The sequence below is a fragment of the Trichosurus vulpecula genome, chromosome 2 (genome assembly GCF_011100635.1).
Source record: "Trichosurus vulpecula isolate mTriVul1 chromosome 2, mTriVul1.pri, whole genome shotgun sequence".
In the NCBI taxonomy this organism is placed as follows: domain Eukaryota; kingdom Metazoa; phylum Chordata; class Mammalia; order Diprotodontia; family Phalangeridae; genus Trichosurus; species Trichosurus vulpecula.
Window position 1 is genome coordinate 51770700 of NC_050574.1, and position 22111 is coordinate 51792810.

The 22111-nt window shown below is 50.0% G+C and overlaps 1 protein-coding gene across 1 annotated transcript in view; it reads right to left on the reverse strand.

Moving 5' to 3' along the window:
• IFFO2 (intermediate filament family orphan 2) overlaps window positions 1-22111 on the reverse strand; it is a 56572-nt gene that overhangs the window by 8658 nt on the left and 25803 nt on the right. Inside the window, exons 2-3 of the mRNA XM_036746946.1 lie at window positions 3224-3284; window positions 1762-1857 (exon numbers count right to left, since the gene is read on the reverse strand). Coding sequence (XP_036602841.1) covers window positions 1762-1857; window positions 3224-3284 — 157 coding nt within the window. The remainder of the gene's footprint in view (window positions 1-1761; window positions 1858-3223; window positions 3285-22111) is intronic.

Genomic DNA, 22111 nt, shown 5'->3' on the forward strand with positions numbered 1-22111 from the left:
GGAAGGCATCTTCTCTCTCAGCAGTTATACAGAGACTGTGAGTTGTGTTAATTAAAAAAAAAGACGAAGAAAGAGTCCAAACCTGTTGAAAGATTGCCACTTTTCCCCACCCACCAAGGCAGGCTCCACCTCACACAGAGCCCCAAGAAAGAGAGATAAGAGACTGCAGATGGGGACTTGTTACCCATGGCTTCTTCCCCACCCCGACAACCAAATCCATAGGCCTGAGGCATTGCCCCCATCCCCAGACATCCCTCAGTGATCCAACTAGCCCAAGAGAGACAGAGAGGACATGCCCAAGGAAGGCCAGGGCGGGTGCCTAGCCTCCATCCCTGCCAGTGAGCTTGTTGGAGGCATAGAGGCCTGCCCCTCACTTGCATCCTGCATTCAGCTAACTGGAGCTGATTCATCCAGGCTTCTGTGGGTACCCATTTCATGAGGCTTTGGCAGAACCATCTATCCCCAGTAGGGCTGTCCCACTGCTCCCTGGAGAAAGGGAATCTGGGGACCTCGAAGGAGGGGAACCACAAGGCTTCCTTGCTTAAGAACAGGAGGGGAAAGGGTTTCCTTTTACACAGAAGGTTCTCTGGAGGAGGAAGCAAGAAGCCTGCTTGGGCACAGGATGTGGCACATTCAACCTTCTCCTCCATAGCAGAAGACCATGAGCCTTTGCTCACAATATCCCCCCTTCCCCCCTCCCTGCCCCAATATCTGGGTTGCCTGACCTCCCAACTCTTGTCTTATTTTTCTACCCATCCTTCAAAGTCCGACTCAAAAGCTACCTCCTCCAAGGAGCCTTCCGGGTCAATAAAGATCTCTTCTCTCAGATCTCCCATGACATTTTATTAGGCTTTCATCTAAGGTGCTGTTGGTTTATTATTGGATTTTCTCCATTTGTGGTCTATTCCCCTTTCAAATGGTAAGCTCCATGAAGGGAGGGAATAGGTCTCTTTTAAAGTTATTCTATCTCCCCTAGTTCAGAGAACAGTATAGATTTTTAAAAAAAAAATAAAGTTTGTGATCTGTCTGGACCCAGATCATATATCAGGGTGGTCAGAGGTCGGGAGAGAGAAAAAAGTCTCTCCCAGCATGCGAGAGGAAGATTCTTCCTGAAATAACTCCCTATACCTAGGACTGCTCCTTATCCCTAGATGGATCCCTTAGACTTTCACCAGACAGGTCAGAGTCCCAGTCAAGAACTGTTATCCCGCAGTTTGGAAAGAAAGTTTAAAGTCCAGGACCCAGCTAGGGCTGGAGGAAAGGAAGGCCAGATGTGTGAGCTCTCCCTTTCCCCTTCTGTGGGGGGAGGTCAGCAACCTGGACCATAACAACTCCCACTGCACAGGCCCCTGGGCTCAAGGTCACCTGTGCCACACCCCCTGGTGGGGATCCTCTACTGAAAATACCCAAATCAATCACTCCATCAAAAGGAGCCCTCAAGGCCATGGGTTAAGCAGCAGGGGAATGCATCTCTACACAGACCAAAAAGGAAGAGGAAAGGGAGGGAGAGGGATGGGTTGAGGGGGTACTAGGGGGAGGGCAGGGTGAATGAATGGTCTCTGATGCATCTGTCATCAAGTCAAACGCAGCCAGGAAACTAACTACGAAGCAGTGCCCACAACCGGACCGGACGGATGGACAGTCTGACCCTGGTGGTGAATGAAGCCGCCTGCATGATGGGGTGGGGGAGGAAGGAAGGAAAGGTCATGCCACCCAGGATGGAGGGGCAGGAATGAGGTGGGTGGAGAGAACAGCACTTACATCACTCATCAGCCCCTTAAACACCACCAGCTCAGCCTTCAGCCGCTCGATCTTCTCATTCATCTCCTCCTGGATGGCCTCAGCCTCCTGGGCCGCCTGGGATTCGGGTTGGGGGGGGGGGCAGGGGAAGGCAAAGGGGAAGGAGACAGCAACAATTAAGGAGGTTCTGACAACTGGAGGGGAGCAGAACCAGCTGGAAGGAACAGAGAGTCACCCATCCCAGCACAGGGGCTTCAGAGCACGAGCCCAGGCAAGACTCGGCCCAACAACACAGCAGATCCCCCAGCTCATCCCACACCAAGGCAGGCCCCAGGCCAAACTGATACAGCCACCTCAGGACAACTGGAATAGTAATACAAATCACCAATCCTATAACAAGGTATTCCTCGGAATCACCCAGCAAGAGAAGTGATGTGAACAATCAGCCTCTTTGTGTGTGCTGTCTCCCCAGGTGGGATGGGGAACCCTGGACCTGAGCAGGGCCTGGCTTTCTTGTTATTATCTGCATCCTCAGCACTTAACACAGTGCTTGGCATAGGAGATGCTTAAAAGAATGTTGGCTGGATTGGATTATTGGACCGGGATGGATGATGCTCTTTTACTCAGCTACTCAGGGTCCAGTTTGGAAATCAAGTCTTCTGATTATAAAACCAGTGCTTTGAGACATCCACACTGCGCTTCAAGATGGGAGTCAATGGAAGCAGGGAATTAGGGGGAGGGGGTAACAGGCAACTCTCCCCTCCTGGTTTGGAGTAAGGCTTAGTGGAGATTCCTTCTGTTGGCAAGGAATGTTTGCGCTTCCTCGCTCTCTCTCTCTCTCTCTAGGCACTAGCTCCATTTTTCCTATATGAAAACCAAGGCCCAGAAAGAGAGGGTCACACAAATGGTGGGGCTCCTTAGCCTGCAAGTCAATTGACTGAACCCCATCGGTGGGGCCGTGAGCTTTGGAGGAAGGAAGGGCAGGCAGAATCTTCCTTAAAGGGAATGACCCCTAACCTTGAGGCTCAGGACCTGGAAGAAATGATCCTCTGAGAATTTCAAAGTTAAAGGCTCTCAGATTGTCAGAGCAGGAAGGGACCTTTGATAGCATGCTAGGCACTCCCTTCAATTTACAGATGGGGAGGCTGAGGCCCAGAGAGAAGTCATTTCCCATTCACATAGTAGCAAGGTTACAAAATCATAACCCAGGGCTCCTGATTCCCTATTGGGAGTATGTTCTCCCTACCACAGACTCTTTACACATTCACATGTGTGTTAGAGGCGATCAAGGTAAAACCTGCCCCAGTTTCCCAAGAACAAAATAAACAGGAATCTAAATACTGGAAAAGAACCCGAGGCCCATAATCTGGTTAGAACCAGCTCTCCACTCCTGTCTCCAAAGGGTGCCTGCGGTGGGGGGGGGGGGAGGGGGAGGCTTTGTCCCTCCTTACTCATGGGGATGGTTGCTTCATGAGACTCTTACCTCCTGGAGTGTCTCCACCATGGTCTCCAGGTTCATGCGCTTGGCCAGCTCCTCCTCCCATCTGAAAGAGACAGGAAACATCACTAGGTTATCATTATCACTGTTAGTATTATTATTAGGAGATAAGGGTGAGGGCAGGCTCTCAGGCTGAAGGCAGATGTGACTCCCCATCCCGACTCCAAGGGAACAAAGCCAGTACAAAAAAACTCCACAGCCCTCTTAGACATGCAGTGGGGCAGTGGCAAGAATGCTGGACATGGATTCGAATCCTATCTCTAGCCCATCTTCATTGTATGACATGGGGCAGGTCTTGCTACCTCTCTGGGCCTCAGTTTCAGCATCTACTTCACGGGACAGCTGGAGGCAAACTCTTGGTAAAATACTAGAGGAATGTATATTTCATGTGGGCATCGTGCGCCCACACACACAGGGCCCACACATTCATGGCAGGCTGTCTGTCTCCTGTATTAGAATGAAAGACTCCTGAGGGCAGGGCCCTCTGTACCTCCAGCACTTAACACAGGGCCTGGCAGGCACTTAATAAACATTTGTTGGCTGACTGACTGGTCAATCATAGGTGATTATTATAGCTAACAGATCACACGAGGGGTTTGGGAGTTTAGGTCTGAGGAGCGCTCTCCAGAAAATACTGCCACAGCAGAGTCCAGTGGAAAGAGGCCTGGATTTTGGGCCAGAAGACTTGGATTCAAATCCTGCCTGTGTGATCTCAAGCAGGTCACTGGGCCCCTCGGGAGTCTCAATCCCCAAGGGCCCTTCCAGCTCCCAACCCAGGATCTCTCAGCTTTGTGGAAGTTCTGGCTCTCTACTGATAAAATTTAATCAATGCTTGTTGACTGACAGGTTGATGCAAGCCTGGTTTCTGTGATTTAATCCTCATAACTCACAAGTGCTTTCCATGAGCTTAGCCTGTGAGGTACACAGTATTGCTGCCCCAATTTTACAGATGGGCAAAGTGAAGCCCAAAGGTAAAGTGGCTTGTCTGAATTCACATAGTTTTAAAATGTCAGAGTTGAGACTAGAACCCACGACTTCTGACTCACAAACCAGTACTCTTATCCAAGGAGTAGGAGTCACCCGTTCATTCATTTAATAAACATTTATTAAACGCCTCTAGTTTGCCAGGTACTCTGCTAGGTGCTTGGGGATCCAAATACAAAAATCAGGCTCTTGTCCTCGAGAATATTACCAGCTCTTCCCCTGATCCCCTCCCCTCCAACCCTCAGTATTTCAGTCATTGCAACAAGCATTTATTAATCACCTACTATTTGCCACACACTGTTCTGGGTACTGGGAATCATAGACAAAAGGGAAATCATCCCAGTCCTCCAGGAGCTGGCCTCTATTTGCTCATGTGATGCCCATTTTACAGGTGAGAAAGCTGAGACTCAGGGGATAAGTGATGTGTCCACAATCTCCCCCTCCCCCCAGCTCCTAAGTGCTGAAAGTTGGATTCTAGGCCAGGCCTTCCTGTCTCCAATACACATGCTGCCTCTCCAAAGCTGGGGACCCTAGGAGAGTATGGGGAATGTGGGCTTCAGGAAGGACCAGTTTCCTGGGGCTCATGGACTAAATGGCTGCTCAGGAAGAAGGAGGTAGTGATGGCCTGAGACATATCTTAGATTCAAGAATACAAAGAAAGGCCTGGCACCCTAGCAGGGTAATGGGAGAGCAGTGAACACCGGGGAAGCACATGAAGGGAGCAGTGAGGGTGACAGAAATCTGGCCTGCCTCTGCTACACCTCTAATATGGGCTCAGAAGACCTAGGTGTGAGTCTGGCCTCAGTCACTTGCCAGCTATGTGACCTTAGGCAAGTTGCTGGCTTTCTCAGAGGCTCAGCCCCCTTGGAGATAGAAAAAGATTAGCACATGGGCACTCCCAAGAATGCCAGGGCAGTGTTTTCTGAACCAGAGCCCCATATAGAAGCTGGAGCTGCTATTATGGACTTCAGGGAAGAAGCCAGAGGCCCACGGGTACAATTACACTGGCAGAGTCCAGCCCCTGCGGGTGTAGGAGGCCTGGCAGGAGGAGAAATGCCTTCATTCCCCTCCCTGAGTTCTACCCTGAAGAGCCTGGGATGGTAGAGTTCTGAGGGGCTTACACCCAGCCATCTCCAAGCTTTCCTCCCAAACTGGGGTGGGTACCCCGGAGCTGACCTTTAAGTATCTTGATTGTAGTGTTAGGTTTGGCTTTTTGCAAATATATCAGCATCCTGCTGGCTACGCCTGGTGAGCAAAACGGAGAGGGCAGCCGGTCTACACTGCCCTCCACTACACTCTCTCTTTTTCTCTTTTAAAGTCGTCACTGGGGAGGATTAAAAATAGGACAAAGGGAAGAAATGGGCAAGCCTGGGAAGATTCAATCACGTCATCGACTTTTTGGAAACTAGTGTTTGCACACACACACACACACACACACACACACACACACACACAGGAAAATTCCTCCTTTCCTCCCACTCTGGAGCGAGCCAGGGCTGGGGAGGCAGGCCAGTATGTCTCTGTCTATGTCTCTATCAGGGCTCTGGCCAGGAGGGAGCTGTCTGGGATGAGAATAAAGGGGCCGGAATAGAGCTGGCAGCCCACACTGTTCTAAGGAACCTTGGGACACAGAGTGTCAGACCTAGGACTGAGGACCTCAGAACACAGAAAGGGAGAGATGGGAAGAACCTTAGAACACAGGATGTCAGAGCTGAAAGGGACTTAACAAATAAGATGTGAGAGGTGGAAAGGACCTTAGAACAGAGAAGGTCAGAGCTGTTTTGGAGCAATGGTTCTGTGCGGAGAGAGAAAGAGAAAGCCCCCTAAGAAGAAGGAGCAGCCTAGGGCTTATGAAACAAGGAGAAGTAGAGGGATCTAAAGACAAATCTAAATTTAGAGCTGAAAGAGACCTCCAAGATAACCTAATCCAGCCCTGTCCCTGCACAGAAGAAAAGAAAACCAAGAACTAGGGCCAGGAGGGAGGAGATGACGTACCCAAGGTCACACAGCTAGGTAAGGCAGTGGCAGGTTTAGGACTAGAAGACAGAGTGCCTGTCCCCAAATCCTGGGGTCTATCCACTGTACCCTGATACTGAGAATAGGCCTTGGGAAGGTGCACAGAAACAGGCAGTAACTCACCCTCAAGAAGTGAGTGGAAGGGACCATAGAGGGCATCCCATCCAATTTCTTACTCAGTTGTGGGTAAAGATACAAATGTGGGCCAGTTGCCTCAGCTCTGGAGCTGAATCATCCCACCTTCTGGCCCTGTCCCACGACTTTTGGGAAACAGCCTGGAAAGGTCTGGTTTCCAGCCACTGAGGGAAAAGCCCCCCAGGCCCCAGCAGTAGCCATTCTGGCCTCCAAGGGGCTGCTGGTGACTCCTGCACACCGCCCCTCCAGGAGCAGCAGCTTGGCAGCTGGGCTGCCCCAGCTTCCTCCTTTCCCTCTGCTGAAGGGGGATGCTCTGGCACATGATGCCTGGAGAGGGGTCATAGGGATTCAGAGGTTCTATGACTCTTTACCAATGAAAGCCCCTACACAAGGCAACTTCAGGCTGGTAGAAGGGAAGGATAACCTTCTCATGAGTAAAGTGCTCTGTAAACCCCAAAGCATGTTCCCTTCTCACTAGATTTTTGTAAACACTTTGTGAGGTGGGCAGGGCCGGCATCAGAACCCCATTTAACAGACGAGGAAGAGAGACTCAGAGAGGATCAAAGAACTAGAGAATGGGAGACTCGAGAATGTTGGCTCTAGAAGCGGGACCTTAGAACAGAGCGGTAACTGGGGCACGATAGATCAAAGCTGACTGAATATCAGAGGGCATTAACAGTATTCCTGCATAGAAACCACTGCGCAGAGCATGGAGCAGGCAAGAATCATTCTTTATAATAGGAAGCTACCAGATGGGGAGCTCCCCCTACCCGGTCACTGCAGACTAGACCAGGTAAGCTCCTCCTACACCAGCTCCACACCCTCAGTATCCCAGAGTCTTCCCCTCAGTGGACTATCAGAGTTGGAAGAGACCTCAAACAGAAACTATGTGAGCTGCAGAGGACCAGAGAACACAGGATGCAGAGCTGGGAGGGCCCTTAGAACACAGACTGTCAAAGCTGGACCAGAACTTCGGAAAAAGAAATGGGCAAACTGAGGCTCAGAGAGGGGCATCCCACAGTGAGTTAGTGGTGAGGCAAAGACTAGGACTCAGGTGTCCTGTCTCTCCATACTATGCTTTCCCTCTATGCCACACTTTACCAGTGCTTGCTAAAGCCCAAGACAGGTGATATGTCACAGGCATTTTAATCTCTAAATCCAGGTTGGGTGCTTAGCGTGATTTCCAGTGGCAAGAAGGTTTAAGAGAGAACCCTCATCTAATCCTCTGCCCTTCTTGATGTCAAATCAGCTTTACAGGATAAACTTGCTGTCTTTGAGTGACCTAGGTACCCCACCCCTCCAACTCTTCCCCCTCTGTTCAGAGCAGTCAAAGGGAATTCCTAGCTTCTTTATTTCGGGCATTGGTAGCAAAGGAACTCCGGGATTTTTAACGATCCTGGCATTCTAAGACTGGTCAGGTGTGCTCCTTTGGCCCTCTCCAATCTCCCAGAACACTCCCGCTAAGACACAATTCCTCACATGTGCCTACCTTATTGGTCATAGCTCCCTTCACAGCATGGGCTCCAGATGGCTCACGGAGCAGGGGGAGGCAAGCAGGGTGGTGGAGAAGAGCTTTGGACTGAAAAGCCAGGAGAGCTGGGTTCAAGTCCCAGCCTGCTTCTCTGAGCCTCCAATGCCCCTGCTGTAAAGTGAAGGGTTTAGGCAGTGTTTTTTCCACTATCAATCCTGGGGCATACTACTACCATTCCAAACATCTGCTGCCGAAAGATCCTGAATGTCTTAGAAGCTGTAGACTTTACGAACTGATGTTTCCTTCTCCTCCAGGTTGCTGTCTTCTTCCTAGCTCCCCCTAGGAGTTTTTCTCTCCAAAGCCACCAATAATAGTCTTAACAAGTCCCTAGGGTAGTTCTGCTTGGGGATTACTGGACTAAATGACCCTCTAAGGTTTCTCCCATTTCCAGCATTTTATATTCTGAACTCCCTTCAAACTCTAATATTCTAGGTTCTGAGCTCGCTCCCAGAGTTGGGACGTTCTATGTTCTAAAGACCCTCCCAGCTCTGACATTCTCTCCTAGCTCTGACATTCTGTGTTCTAAGGTCCTTCCCAGCTCTGATGTGCTATGTTCAGACAGGAAGCATCATATAACAGACAGAATGCCAGACTCTAGAACCTGGAAGACCTGGGTTCAAATCCTACCGCAGATACTCATTCATTATGTGACCTTGGAAAAGTCATCTATTCTCTCTGGCTCTCAGTTTCTTTATCTGTAAAATTAAGATGTTGGATTTTGTGACCACTAAGGTCACTTTTCAGTTCAATCTACCATTCTATGTTCCTATTTTAAGGATCTCTTCCAGCACTGACATTCTATGTTCTAAGGGCCTTCCCTGCTTTGATCCTCTGTATTCTAAGACCCCTCCCAGCTCATTCTGTGATTCTACGAACAAGAATGGCCAAAAGAAAGATTCCCAAAGACAAGCTGGGAGGCAGGATAATTACAGTTCTGATGCTTCATTTAGAAGGCCAGCCTCTCTTGTCCGATAGTGCCAGAGACACTCCTCTGTCTGGGATGACAGTTGATGGACTGACAGATGATCACTGAAGTTATCCTATTAGAAAGTAAGGGGACGGGGTAAAGGACTAGTCCACTAAGAAGATGACAGAATATTTAAGGGCAAGGTAACCAAGGAACCCATGTACTTCTGTCCTCCTATCTCATATTCATGTCCAGCCAAATGGCACCTTTCTCCTCAGGTCACTAATGAAATATATTAGCCCAATCCTATCCAACAGCGTAAGACTCAAATTTAACATTTTCATTTCATAGACAAGACAATGAGGCAGGAGAAGGGGGACCAATTAATTAGCTTAAGTTGATATTATTTTCCTGGCTCCTTGGCCTGAGGTCAAGTTTAGACCCTGAATCATAGAGATGGCTTCCAAGTCAGTGTATCACAAAACTTTTGAGCATATCCCTATTGTTCTCATTTCTCTAAGACTCATTTCAGCTAAAGGCTAAGATCAGCCAATCCTTCCTCCATTACCAGGCCCCTTAAGATTTTTGGTTTTCCTTCTCAAAGCAAGCCTCCCTGAACAGGCCGGTGCTCATCCCATTCTGGGGAGAGGGAGGGAGAGAGAGAGAGAGAGAGAGAGGGTGTCAGGCAAAGTAACAATCCAGATTTGGCTTGGTCTCCTCCACCGTGGCCAAGAGTTGCATTAGGCTAATGGCTGTTCAGGTTTGCAGTCCTGCCCGACTCTTGCCCAGTCATGTCTGCTACTGACAGGGCCAGTGTGTCCTGATGGTCCTCTAGCCTCAATTCCTGACTCAATCCTTTAAGGCTCTCCCAGGACAGCAAATCTCCAAGGGGACTCTCGAACTCCCTCACTTTAGAGAAGCCGAGGATTTTCTAGAAGAGAGTTTCAAGGTCATCCAGTCCATTCCCTAGATTTTATAGATGAGGAAATGAAGGCCCAGAGAAGTTAAGTAATTTGCCCACAGCCACATAGCTAGGAAGGAGCAGAGCTAGGATTCAAACCCAGGTCCTTCTAGGCTCTTTCTGCTGCGCCATGTTGACTCTCACCATCCATGCCTTCTCACCCTGGATGACTTATGTCCATGTCTTTCCATCAGTTCTTTAGAGGATCCACCCCCAAAGAACCAGGGGCCTTCCTCTGCTTTTTTTACTCTTTCGTGGATGCCTGTGTGTCACTCAGGCTCTCCAAATGCCCTCCTTTGTTCTCACAACATGATGACCATCCCACTTTCTTTTAAGGTCACCACTTCAAAGTCAATCCTCACTGACAACATGGTGCTGCCCACTTATGACCCCTCATGGCCCTTTGGTCCTGCACTTGTGATTCCTTGGAAGCTGTTGTGTTTCTGTGATTCATAGGCCGATGAGTAGGAGGCCAGCAGGCTGCAGAGCACCCCGGAAGCCACGCTGCTCTTTCAATGCTCTGAAAAGTCGTTCTGCCGCCAATTCGTTAACAGCAAGTCTCTTGGGGATGCTGGGGAATAAATGGGGCAGCAGGCTCCTCTAGGCATACGGGGCTCTATGAATGGTGCCTTGGGGATGTCTAAGAGGGAGAGTCTCGGATAATAGCTCATACTTCCTTAGGGTTATACTCTAGAAGCCAGGGCTGAAGGAGCTGGGAGACTATTGTTCCAAGGTTCTAAACCCTAGGTGTCCTTAAGTGTTCTTAAGCCTCGTGTTCCAAGCTCTAAGACCTCCAGTGCCTTCCAAGGTCTCTTCCAGATCTAACATTGTGTTCTTCCTATCTCTAGGGGTCTACATTCTAAGCTCCCTTCTAACTAACATTCTATAATTTTATGATTTCCAATACCATCACCCCCCATTCCCACCAGCCTCAAATGTCCTTTCAAAAATAAAAACAACCAACCAAACACTGGTTTGAAGTAAGCTCTTCCCAAGCAGCATCCCTGCAATGTTAACTCCTTTGGGGAGAAAGGCCAGAGGTCAGGAGAAGCCAGCAGCCTCTTCCTCCCTCCCTGCCCCCCACCCCCCCCCCACTCCCCTACAAAAAGGCTGAGAGTAGGAAGAAGAGGGAAAAAAAATGGAGAAATCTTTTCTCCAGGCTTCCCACAAATCCCTAAGCCTGGGGGAGGGGCAGTAAAGGGAGCAGAGAGCCAGCAGGAATGTGGAGGGTCAATAATGCGGCAGGGAAATGACTAGGCAAAGCTGGCTGGGGCAGAGCCCCTGAAGCTGGCTGGCTGGCTGGCTGGCTGGCTGCTGAGCTCCCAGGAGACCTTCCCCCTGCCCAAGGGACTCCTCCAAGGCCGCTGCTCCTTTCCCAGGCACCCGCAGGAAGAAGAGAGGGGAGGGACAGATGTAGCTACCTAGCATTCCAAACCCTGCCTGTCACTGCCCAGTCTGGGGCTGATAAGACATGGCCCTCTTCCTCCTCCTCCTAGGAGATGGCTGCCTTCTTACTACCCCCCCACCCCCTCAAACACACAGTAACACGCAAGCCTGTTCCCCCTCCCCCCCAACAACAACCATCTGGGCCTCCATGAGACATGGTTCTGGAGGGAAGAGGCTGACAAAGCACAGCCGGCAAGCTGAGGAAAGCCATGAAGTCATCACAATTGACTCATGCATTTTTCACATCCTGCCCGTAAAGAGCTCGAAGAATCACAGGGACCCTAGGTCAGTAGGAATAGGGATTCGAGGCCAGGGAGATTGTTAAAGAGTCCTCAACTGGGCCCAGCCCCCAAAGGCTTTCAGCTGGGAATCCGAGCCATCTCTGAAGCAGAAAGAAGACTGGATTTGGGGTTGGAACATTTGGATTTGAATCTAATCTCAGCTATTGCCTGTGTGACCTTAGCCAAGACATTTTTACTACCTTGGGCCTCAGTTTACTCATCTGTAAAGTGGAAGGGGGGAGCTAGATCAGGAATTCTTAACCTGGGATCCATGAATTTGTTCTTTTGAATATTTCCATTACTCGAGTTCAATATAATTGGTTTTGCATTTTATTTTAGGAATTTCAAAACATTACTTTGGGAAGTCCACAGGTTTCACCAGCCCGTAGACACACAAAAGGGTTAATAACCCTTCATCTAGATGAACCCCACAGTCTGACATTTTGCATCCTAAGGCCCCTCCAAGCTCTGACAACCTACATTCTAACTTTCTTCAGAGAGTCCATGTTCTCCCTTTACTGGAGGCAAGAATCCCAAGGGCTGGAATTTCCTGTTTATAAGCACAAATTTGCTGCTTCCCTCCCCTCCAAACCCCCACCTCAGAGCTTCAAAGCAAGGCAAACAGGGTCTGCAAAACGATCTCTCACCGGGGTGCTGGAGAGGACAAAGGCAGCTCCTCCCCCTCCGGCCGGTCTAAGCCAAAGATACCTCTCAGCCTCCCCCTTCCATTATTCGAACTTCTCCCAGCCAGAGTGACTCGAAGAGGCAGCCCACTGCGGCCACTGCCTCGGAAGGCCTGCCAGACTCAGGGACTGCAGGTCAGGGGCTCCGTGACCTCGAGCTCTCTCTTCCTGTTTAGCCCCTGAGTCTGGACTGGGGGAAGGCTGTGTAGTTCCACAGCTTCTCCAAGGTGCAGCCACATCCTTTCCTACAACTAACACGCGTGTGGTGTTCTTTTAACAACTCCCCAGAGGACAAAAAAAAAATCTCCCCTCCGACCCAGCGATGGAGCTTGTCCTGAGGTGGCTGTGACCCACTGGGTCCTGAGGCAGTTGGTCACTGGCATTTGGATACTGCACAGTCTGAAAAACATCTATCTCCCTAGGCTGCCTATTGACGTTTCCATGGCACTCAGTGTGTGCTAGGCTGTGTGCTAAGGGCTTTACAAATAACAGCTCATTCTGATATGCAGAACAGTCCTGGGAGGTAGGAGCTATTATCTTCATTTTACAGATGAGGTACTGAGGTAGGCAGCACTTAAGAGACTTACCCAAGGTCACACAGCTAGTAAGTGTCAGAGGCCACATCTGAACTCAGGTCTTCCTACATCCAAGCCCAGCACTCTGTGTACTGTAGATCTACCATTCCATGTTCTACAGCAGAGCAGTGGGCACAGAATTAGAATTCAAAGCCTCATTGTGCTAGTTTGTCCAATTTCCTGGGCATTAGAGAATTCTTACAGACAGATATGTGGCTGGGGACAGAGCTGTAGAGACCAGATGGGAGAGGCCTTAGAACACAGGATGCCAGAGCTGGGAGGGCCCTTTAGAACACAGGATGGCAGAGCTGGGAGGGCCCTTAGAACATAGAATGTCAGAGATGCAAGAGGCCTTAGAATGTAGGATGTCAGAGCTTGGAGGGTTCTTAGAACACAGGAAGTCAGAGCTGGGAGGGCCCTTAGAACACAGACTGTCAGAGCGGGGAGCCCCGTAGGAGATCATCACTTTACAGATGAGAATGAACACTGAAGCCAAAGAGGAAGAATGATTTGCTGATGCTTTAGCAGGAGAGACAGGAATAGAACCCAGAACTCATGAATCCAGTTCAAAGGTCTCCTCTCTGTAAGACTTAAACCAGCCCAGGCATCCTCACTCTCAGATGGGCGGAAACACCCCAATAGTAGGGTGCTTGGACCCAATGAAGCTGCTGGGCAACCATGGAAAACTAACTCAGGGCCTGGGGGACCTCTAGGGGTCAAGGCGGGGGTGGGTGGGGAAGGGGAAGAGGTAGAGGAGCTGTCACATGTTTGGCTCCCTGACTTTTCTCTTGGCACACTCTTCAGTGCGCACCCTCTTCTAGTTTCGGAGAACTCATTCTCCTGCTGGGCTCCACATGCTGGGCGTGCCGTGGTGCAGGCCGGTGGGAGTAGGACTCATGGCATGTCAGAGCCCATCAACTCTGACTGGCAGATTACTCAAACTAATCCCCCCTCCTGTGCCATTCATAGAGCTTTGGTTTTTCACCTGCCTCCTAATCCAGAATTGGCAAAGACGGGCCTTGGATCCCTCTGCTCTTGGGAGGGCCCTGGGGACGGATGAGACGGCCTCTGAGGTCCCTTTCCAGATCTTTGATCTAATAATTCTGCAGTGATTATGATACTTAGCTCCCACCTCGTCTCTGGAGCCAAACTCTCCCATGTAGTTCCTGGGACTGAACCTTATACTGTAGATGTGGGGTGACCAGGGCGGAGTACAGAGGGACTTCAGTCTCCCTTGCTCTGGACACTCAGCCAATCAGGCCCAGATTCCATGAATTATAGCCACTGCCCCTTTCTTCAGCTACAACTGGGCCATGGTCAGCACCTACTTACACAGTGAGGTGGATCCTTCTCAAATTTTTTCCCTGTGTTAGTCTGACCTCCCAATCAGACTGGAAACTCATTCAGGTCTTCAAAGATTTTTTGCTGGCTGCTTGGCCAACACTGGTTAGATAACAGGGGTCTGGGCTTACTCTCCCACTCCCCACCAAGCCCATTCTGATGCCCTTCCAGCCACAACATTCTATGTTCTAAATGTGGCTCTCTAAGCCGACGGACAAGTGGCAAAACAACTCAATTCTAATCAACCTTTTTCTTCTGTGGAGAAAAGCAAAGCCTCAAATGGCTAGGATCAAAACAGCAGCCAGGCCTTGGCATAGGGGCTGATGCAGAAGGAAAAGACAGCTGACTGGCCTTCACATCTCCTAGTCATCACCCCTGAAAAAAAAATACAGACCAAAGAAACTGGCCTCTTCCATTTGTTGAGCTGGTTCAAACCCCAGCTCCCACCCCCACCCCAAAAGCCTCTTCTCCCTGCTTCCTCCAGAAAGGCCTGCCCTAAGTCCCTGGGTTTCCCATCCTGAGGAAGCAGAGCTCTGAAGTGCCCATCTATGACCGGCTGCCCAGCCTGCTCACACCCAGCTCCTTGAACGACTCACTGAAGGAAATGAAAATTAAATGCCAACTGATTGTCTCTGCGGAGGCGGCATTAATTTAATACAAATGCTCAAGCGGGGCAGCCGATTCCATTACAGCCAGCCCTAATGGAACAACAAGCAGGCTGCTCATGATGGTAACCACAGAGGGCCAGCAACTGGGGAGCACCACCCCCGTATACACAGTCATTGAGAGGCCTTCTCCTGCTGTGTCTCCTCCATTTCAGTCACGTGGTTGATATCTAAGGACCCTTCTATCTCTCCCATTCCATGTTCTATCATTCTATGTTCTAAGACTCCATGCAACTCTGACATTCTATGTTCAAAGGGCCCTCCCAACTCTGACTTTCTGTGTCCTAAGGGCCCTCCCAGCTCTGACGTTCTATGTTCTAAGGGCCTTCCCAACTCTGACAATCTGGGTTCTAAAGGCCTTTACAGCTCTTGACATTCTGTGTTCTAAGGCGACAGTCTCAATCTTTTGGAATATGAAGTCTAGCCCTGTGCTTTCATCACTGTGGGGAGCTCCCTAGAAAAGTGTGGACACTATAACTTGCCTTCAGCACCCCAGCTCGGAGCTTAAGCCCATCATGAGTGTACAAGTGCACACATGTATACAGACACAGATGAGATACCAGGCCCAAATTTAAGCTGAATCTAACAGACAGGTAACTGGACAAAAAGGAATATGGGGCAGGAGCAGAAGGGCAAAAAATGGGCAGGTCAGTGCAGGCCTCTGCAGGGACACACCTTCCTCCCCACCACGTGTGAATGCTGAGGACTAGATGGATGAATGGGCACTTAACAGTGCTTTGAGATCCCTTATGAAAGGGAGTGTGACAACATCCAGTAGACCTGATCCCTGGCAGCCTAAGCCAGCTGGTGCTAATGGCCTCACCCTCATTTGGAGAAGTTCAAAGCTTTTTCTCTGAGAAGCTAAGCAGCAGGCTTAGCTGAACAATGAGGCCTTTGAGAAGCCCACACACCACCCACCCCCAACCAACTCACACTGGGACTAATTAGAAGCCTTTGTAGCCTGGGAGGTTGGACAGGTAGGGGAGGCTTTCTCAGGCTCCATAATTGGGCACTTAGCCCAATAAACGAGCCAGAAGACTCCCCTCCAAAGTGCCCCCAGACACCTCCAAATGTTAGGAGCCCATGTCTAAACAGCTGCTGTCCTGAAGCCCAAGATGGCAGCCAGGTGGGGTGGGAAGGCCAGTTGGGAGACAGAAGAACAGGGTTTGAACCTAGGCTTTACCTCTTCCCAATGTTCCAAGTTCCCTCCCAAATTTCATATCCTATGATGTTCTAAGGTCCTTTCCATCTCTGACATCTCTCCCAGGGCTGACCTTCCCTGTTCTAGGGGCTCCCTCCGTTTTGACATTCTATCAAGTTCTAGCTCTGACAGTCTATGAACTAAGGTCCTTCCCAAATGGGTCATTCTGGGTTCTAAGGATCCCCTCCCAGCTCTCCCACTGTTTGATCTGGGGCACACCAGGGCTGCCAGCCCCTCATAAATCCCAACTAAACAGTGTCCTTTTGATCCAGTCATTAACAAGCAATTACCCAGTACTTAACACTTGCCAAGTGCTCAGGGATCACGCCCACTATTGATGACACCCTTGGAGGAAATGCTGAATCCAGGGACGCCCATAATTAGGAGGGCACTCCCCGCTCCCCCAGCAGTTTCCCTCCTCTGGGAGCACATGTACACCTGGGCCTACACCCAAGCAGGTCCCTGCCCATTTTAAATGGGGTCAGTGCCACAGAGAAGGAAAGTAACAACCAGCATCACACTGCAAGACTACAGAGTAAAGTAGGAACTTGGGTTCAAACCCCAGCACTGATAGTACTCAATGCCTGGTGTCTTAGGACAAAATGGAGTTGGGGGGGGTGGGGATTGAATTAAATGATCTCATCTCTAAAAGGGCCTATGATCTCCCGATTCAGAATCTGCCGTCCACCTCACCTCTCCAATGGCTTGTGGCCTTGGCTGCCCTCTTCCTGGGAAGCCATCAGAGGACCCCTTACACATAAGCCATAAGCCACAGGCTTTGGGACCCAAAAGGGAAGCCCTTGGAATTCTGAAACCTTCGCTATTTCCAGGGCCATGTCTCAGGTCTGAGATTAACCAGAATTCAAGGCTGCAGCACTAGTATTTTTTAAGGCATTATTATTATTATTTTTTTTTTAGCGTACCTCCCTCAGAGCTGAAGGAAAGTCTATCTTGTGAGTGGATTTTTTTTAATCTTCTTCCTGTGTCTCCCCTCTTAGACTGAATGGGCTCCCTAAGGCCAGGAAGCTTGTCCCCAGCTAACTCTGTGAATTAAACATAACCCTTAATCTCAGTTTTGAGGTAGCACAGTTTGATGTATACCGGTAAAGGCACAACAGAATTGCAGTCAGGGGGATCTGGGTTTGAATTCTGACTCTTCCACTTACTCCCTAAGTGAACTTGGGCAAGTCACTTAAAACTATCTACAACTTGGTTTCCTCATCTATAAAATGGGAGGAAGGTGGCCTGATTCTGTGATTGCCCTCTCGGCCTAGGAGCTCACTAAGAACATGAGCTGTGCAGCCTACAGTTCCCCACCACACACTCACCCAGATCTGTGATTTGCATGACTCTTCTCCTTCCTTCCTATCTTTCTGCCCCTCATACTGGACACTTGATCAGTCATGCCAGCTAAGTGACCCACACTGCCTCATTACTCAGAAAAGAAAGGCTCCTTCCACACCCCCTCCCCCAGCACTCAGCAGGGATCCAGGAGGGAAAGGTTTCTTAGTCATAACTCTCCTCAATGCATGAATGGGCCACTTGAGAGTCACCCCAAGACACACTTAACCTCCCAGTTCTTATCAGCAAGCAGGCGGTAGGAAGCTGGCCCCAAGCCTGCTCCTCTCCAAACCCCCACTAGGAAGCCGAGGTCTATTCAACAAAGGCTAAACATTCTAACAGCTGGCTTGGCAAGCAGACACATGGTCTAAAAGATACCCTTGGTTCCTGAGGTTTTACAGAAGGTCAGAGCTGGGCAAGCCCATAGAACAGACTGGCAGAGCATGAAGGGCCCTCAGAACACAGAAAATCAGAGCTGGGAGGGCCCATAGAATACAGAATGTCAGAGCTGGGAGGGCCCTTGGAACACAGGATGTCAGAGCTAGGAGGGGCTTTAGAACACAGAGTGTCAGGGGTGGGAAGGACCTTAAAATAGAGAATATCAGAACTGGAAAGAACCTTAGAACATAGAAGATCAGAGCTGGTGGGAGGGGTGTGGATGTTAGAACATGGAATATCAGAACTAGGAGGTTCCTTAGAACAGAGAATGTCAGAGCTGGGGAGGTTCATGGAACACTGAATGTTAAGTGGGAGGGATTTTCAGAACCCAGAACGTCAGCACTAAAAGGGGCATCAGGGACCATTTAGACCAACCCCTTCATTGGAGAGAGGAGTAAACGGGCTTATAGAGGGAAAAGAGCTTGTCCAGATAATAATTAACTGTCCATGACCTGAACCTGGATCTTCCCATCCATGATTCAAATTTAACAGGCTTATTAAGTCCTGGCAATCTGGAAGCAACAGTCCAAGAGAGCTAGAACAAACTGAGAGGCTTTAGGCCACTGAGTCCTTCCCTAAGGTCAGCTGCACCTTGGGTTTGCTCCTAAGCCACCCTCTGCTCTGCAAGCCTCTTTTTCCAGCTGTCAAGTGGGACTAATCTACCTCACCCTCCCTCCTCTACAGGGCCATTTCATGAGGAATTCTAACAACATTAACACCTCACAGTCATTTGCAAAGGGTAAATCATTAGGAAAGGGCAAGCTGTGTCTCTTACAAACATCCTCAGTGCCTCCCTCTCGTTTTCACGGCTGGCCTAGATCAGAAAGGACCTGCAAAACCAAGGAGAGAGCAGCTAGTGAGACATAGCCCAGAGCTCACAGCGGCAAGGCAGGTAGGTGACTGCCAGGCCTGAATATTGCATACATTGTCAGATGAGGTCACTAGACTGGATGGTTTGCTTAACTTTTTCTTCTTTGTCACAAGGGAGGAGTCAGTCTGGAGGGAGGTGGAGTGACTGATGTAACAGACAAAAATCACAAAGAAAACGTTTCCTTTTTTTTTTTTTGGTACAGGGAAGAAAAAACCTAGCATCAGCCCACTCCCTCAGCCTCCAGGTTTCCAGTGTCCCTCCTTTCCCGCAGGAGATGGGACAGCGCTCATTCACACAGGCACCTTCACACAGGCACCAATGGCTTCCCTCCTGCCTCGTCACTGTGTTTACACAGAACTCTGGGGAAAACTAGCCTCCTCCACTCGAGGGCCTATTTTGGACAGCTAATGAGCAGTTTGGGTCCCTGGGTTGTTTATGCCCACTGCCTGTGATTCCACGTCCAGGTAAACAAAAGCACCCTGCAATTGGGAGAACTCAGGCTAATCCCTCCACTGTGGCCTCCCTCAGGGCAGGTTCACTCACCCTGGGAAAACCCTGGGTCCCCAAAGACACTACCCTGCCATGGCACCTCACTACCAGCTGCCTGGATGGCTGCCATAGCAGCCTCTCAACTGGCCTTCCTGCTGCTCCTGTCTCCCCCTTTGACCCGGATGCTAGACTAAACTGCTTTATATGCAGAGATCTACCCAGTCCCTCCTCTGCTTAAGCGTCTTCAGGGGCTCCCTACTGCCTGACAAGTACAAATCCAACTCCTTGGGAGGCAGCCTGGTGTAGTGGAAAGATTGGGAAGCTTCGAGTCCAGGTGGATCTAGGTTCAAATCCTGGCTCCAATATTTAAGTAAGTTGTACAAGTCATTTAACCACTCTCAACCTCAGTTTCTTCATTTGTAAGGCGAAGACAACAGGGAGCACTGAGATCATAGATTTAGAGCTGGAAGTTGCCTTCAAGGCCATCTACTCCAACCTCCTCATACCTGTGACTTCGAAGGAGAGGAACTTGTCCAAGGTCACTATAACCTCTGTAGCGCCTACGTTGTGAGGATTGTAAAGCGCACTGCATACGCTGGCTATTCTTCTTGCTCTTTGCCCAGCATCTGAGGCTCTCTCCAGCCTGGCCCCATCTGTCCAGCCTTCTCATAGATACTGTTCCCAAAGTACTTTGGACTTCAGCCTAGCTGGACTGCTCTGGAACCCCCTGAATATGCCCCGTGCTCTCCAACCTCCATGTCTTTGCTCATGCCGTTTCCTATTCATGGAAGGTCCCCTCTTTCCCTCTATGCAATTATTACCTGTCCTTTAGAGCCCAACTCAAAAGCCAATTCTGGGAGGTGTCCGCTGATCACCCTCCCCCTCCCCCCCCCGACCAGCACCACCACTTACTAGCTGTGCGACCTCGAGTAAACCACTGAATCTTCTCCAGCCTCTACTTCCTCCTCGACATAAGGAAGATAACAATACTTTGAGGACCAACTTCCCAAGGCTGTTGGGAGGAACTCAGTAAGCCTGAAAGTGCCATAGAAATAAGGGGATAGGGATCACTCCTATGATTTCACTAGGATAGGGAACTCCCAGGGGGGAAAACTCCTTCCACTAATACGAGCTCGCATCTTCTCTGCCACTTATAATCTGAGTTGCCTACAGTACTTGTCCAGGATCATACAACCACTATGTGTCAGAGGCAAGACTTGAACCCAGTTCTTCTTGTCTTCAAGAATGGCTCTCTACCCATGACACCATACTGAATCTGAATAATATGTCTACCCCAGCACCCAACACAGAAGTTTGTACACAGTCAATGTTTAATATGTTTGTTGGCTTGTGCGGGTTCATTTTCACAAGTAATGTCCTACATCTTCCCACCCATGAGTCAACTCATGGAGCGCTCCTTATAGGGTAACCTGCCTAATGGCTTCCCCAACCTCTTCTGTCCAGATGTGAGGGAGTACCCATCTGGTGAATAACAATGCCATTAGTCACCCTCCCTGGGATGGTCTCCAAACCCCTGGCACCCAGAAGCCACCATGCTGGTTCATCAGGAACATCCCCCACCCATCAAGAGAGGGTGTCTCCCATGGCCCCTTCCACTCAAGAGTCTCCCTCTGTTTGAACAACAGCTCATCACCACGGTGATAATAAAGACAGCTCTCATTTCCATAGTGTTTGATGGCTTACAAGATGCTTGCCCCATAGCCCTGGGAGGGAGGGAGGGAGTGCAAGGATGCCCATTGTAGAGATGAGGAAGCTAAAGTCCAGGGAGGGAAATACTTTACATCTCTTAGGATTCCCCCCACTTGACTCTGAGAGGTCAGTCACCTTGGCACTCAGAAAGATTAAAGGACTTGGGCATGGTCCCACAAACAGTATATAGCAGAGACAGAACTTGAACTCAATCCCCTTGACTCCAATAGTCTTCAATCCTTCCACTGCACCAGCCTACTACCCATTTAGAGTTAGAATCCTGCTTTCCCATTTCACAGATGAAGAAACTGAGGTGCAAAAATGTTAAGTGATTTGTCCGCAGACGACATGTGGCTGAGTTGGGAGCTGAGCCCAAGTCCCCAGGCTTCAGATTCAGTTGCTCTTTACCGCCCTATGCCTTCGGTCAAGTCCCTCAGACTCTTTGGCCTTCAGTGTTTCTCAAGGTAGAATGGAGGCTCTGGATGAGGGCATCTGTCTTCCTGCTTTAAACCCCACTCTGGCCTCAGCCCCTCACACACACACTTGGACACCTGCAGCCTGGCTAAGATGGTTTTTGAGGAGTGAAGAGGCCCCCTTTGCAGAACAGTCCTGGTTCATCTCAGAGGAGGAAGGGAGGACTAAGGAAGGAGAAACACTGGGGAAGGTGGTTTATAAAAGAACAGGCAGCCGGCTAGGGAAGCCCCATCCCGCCTGCCCGCCCTTGTGTGTTACGCTGTAATTGTCATAACTGGAGGTGAAATACACCAGACTCCTGGCTCCCCGGAACAGGTAATTAGACTGGTAATCGCCTGTTCCAAGCGGAGGGGATTAGCTGACTAAATACTGCTCAAGGGAACAGACTCATTATTTAATATCAGCTTCATGTTGTGGCATAGGCGAAACACTAAACTTTACATGAAAAAGTGGTGAGGTCGCCTCCCAAGCCCGCCTCCCCACCGAGGCCAGGCTGCTCCTGGCCTGCCCGCAGGAACAAGGTGAAGGGAACCCAGGAAAGGGGAAAAGCACCTCCCTGTGCGCAGGAGGCAGCCAGGGGCCTAGGAAGACCGCAGGGTGGGCATGCTGGGATCAGGAAGCTTGGGCTGAGCCCTGCTTCTGCCGCTGCCGGAGACTGCTCTGATCCTGCGTTTCCTTATCTTGGGGGCGCTGTACCAAAGTCACCTTCTGACACTTTCCTGGGGCATGCAGGTGACTGCCCGGGGGGAAGGGCTCAGTCAGCTCCTACCAAGAAAGGCCGATTCAAGCGCAGGGACAGGATTTGGCACCTGAGGATCAGCCTG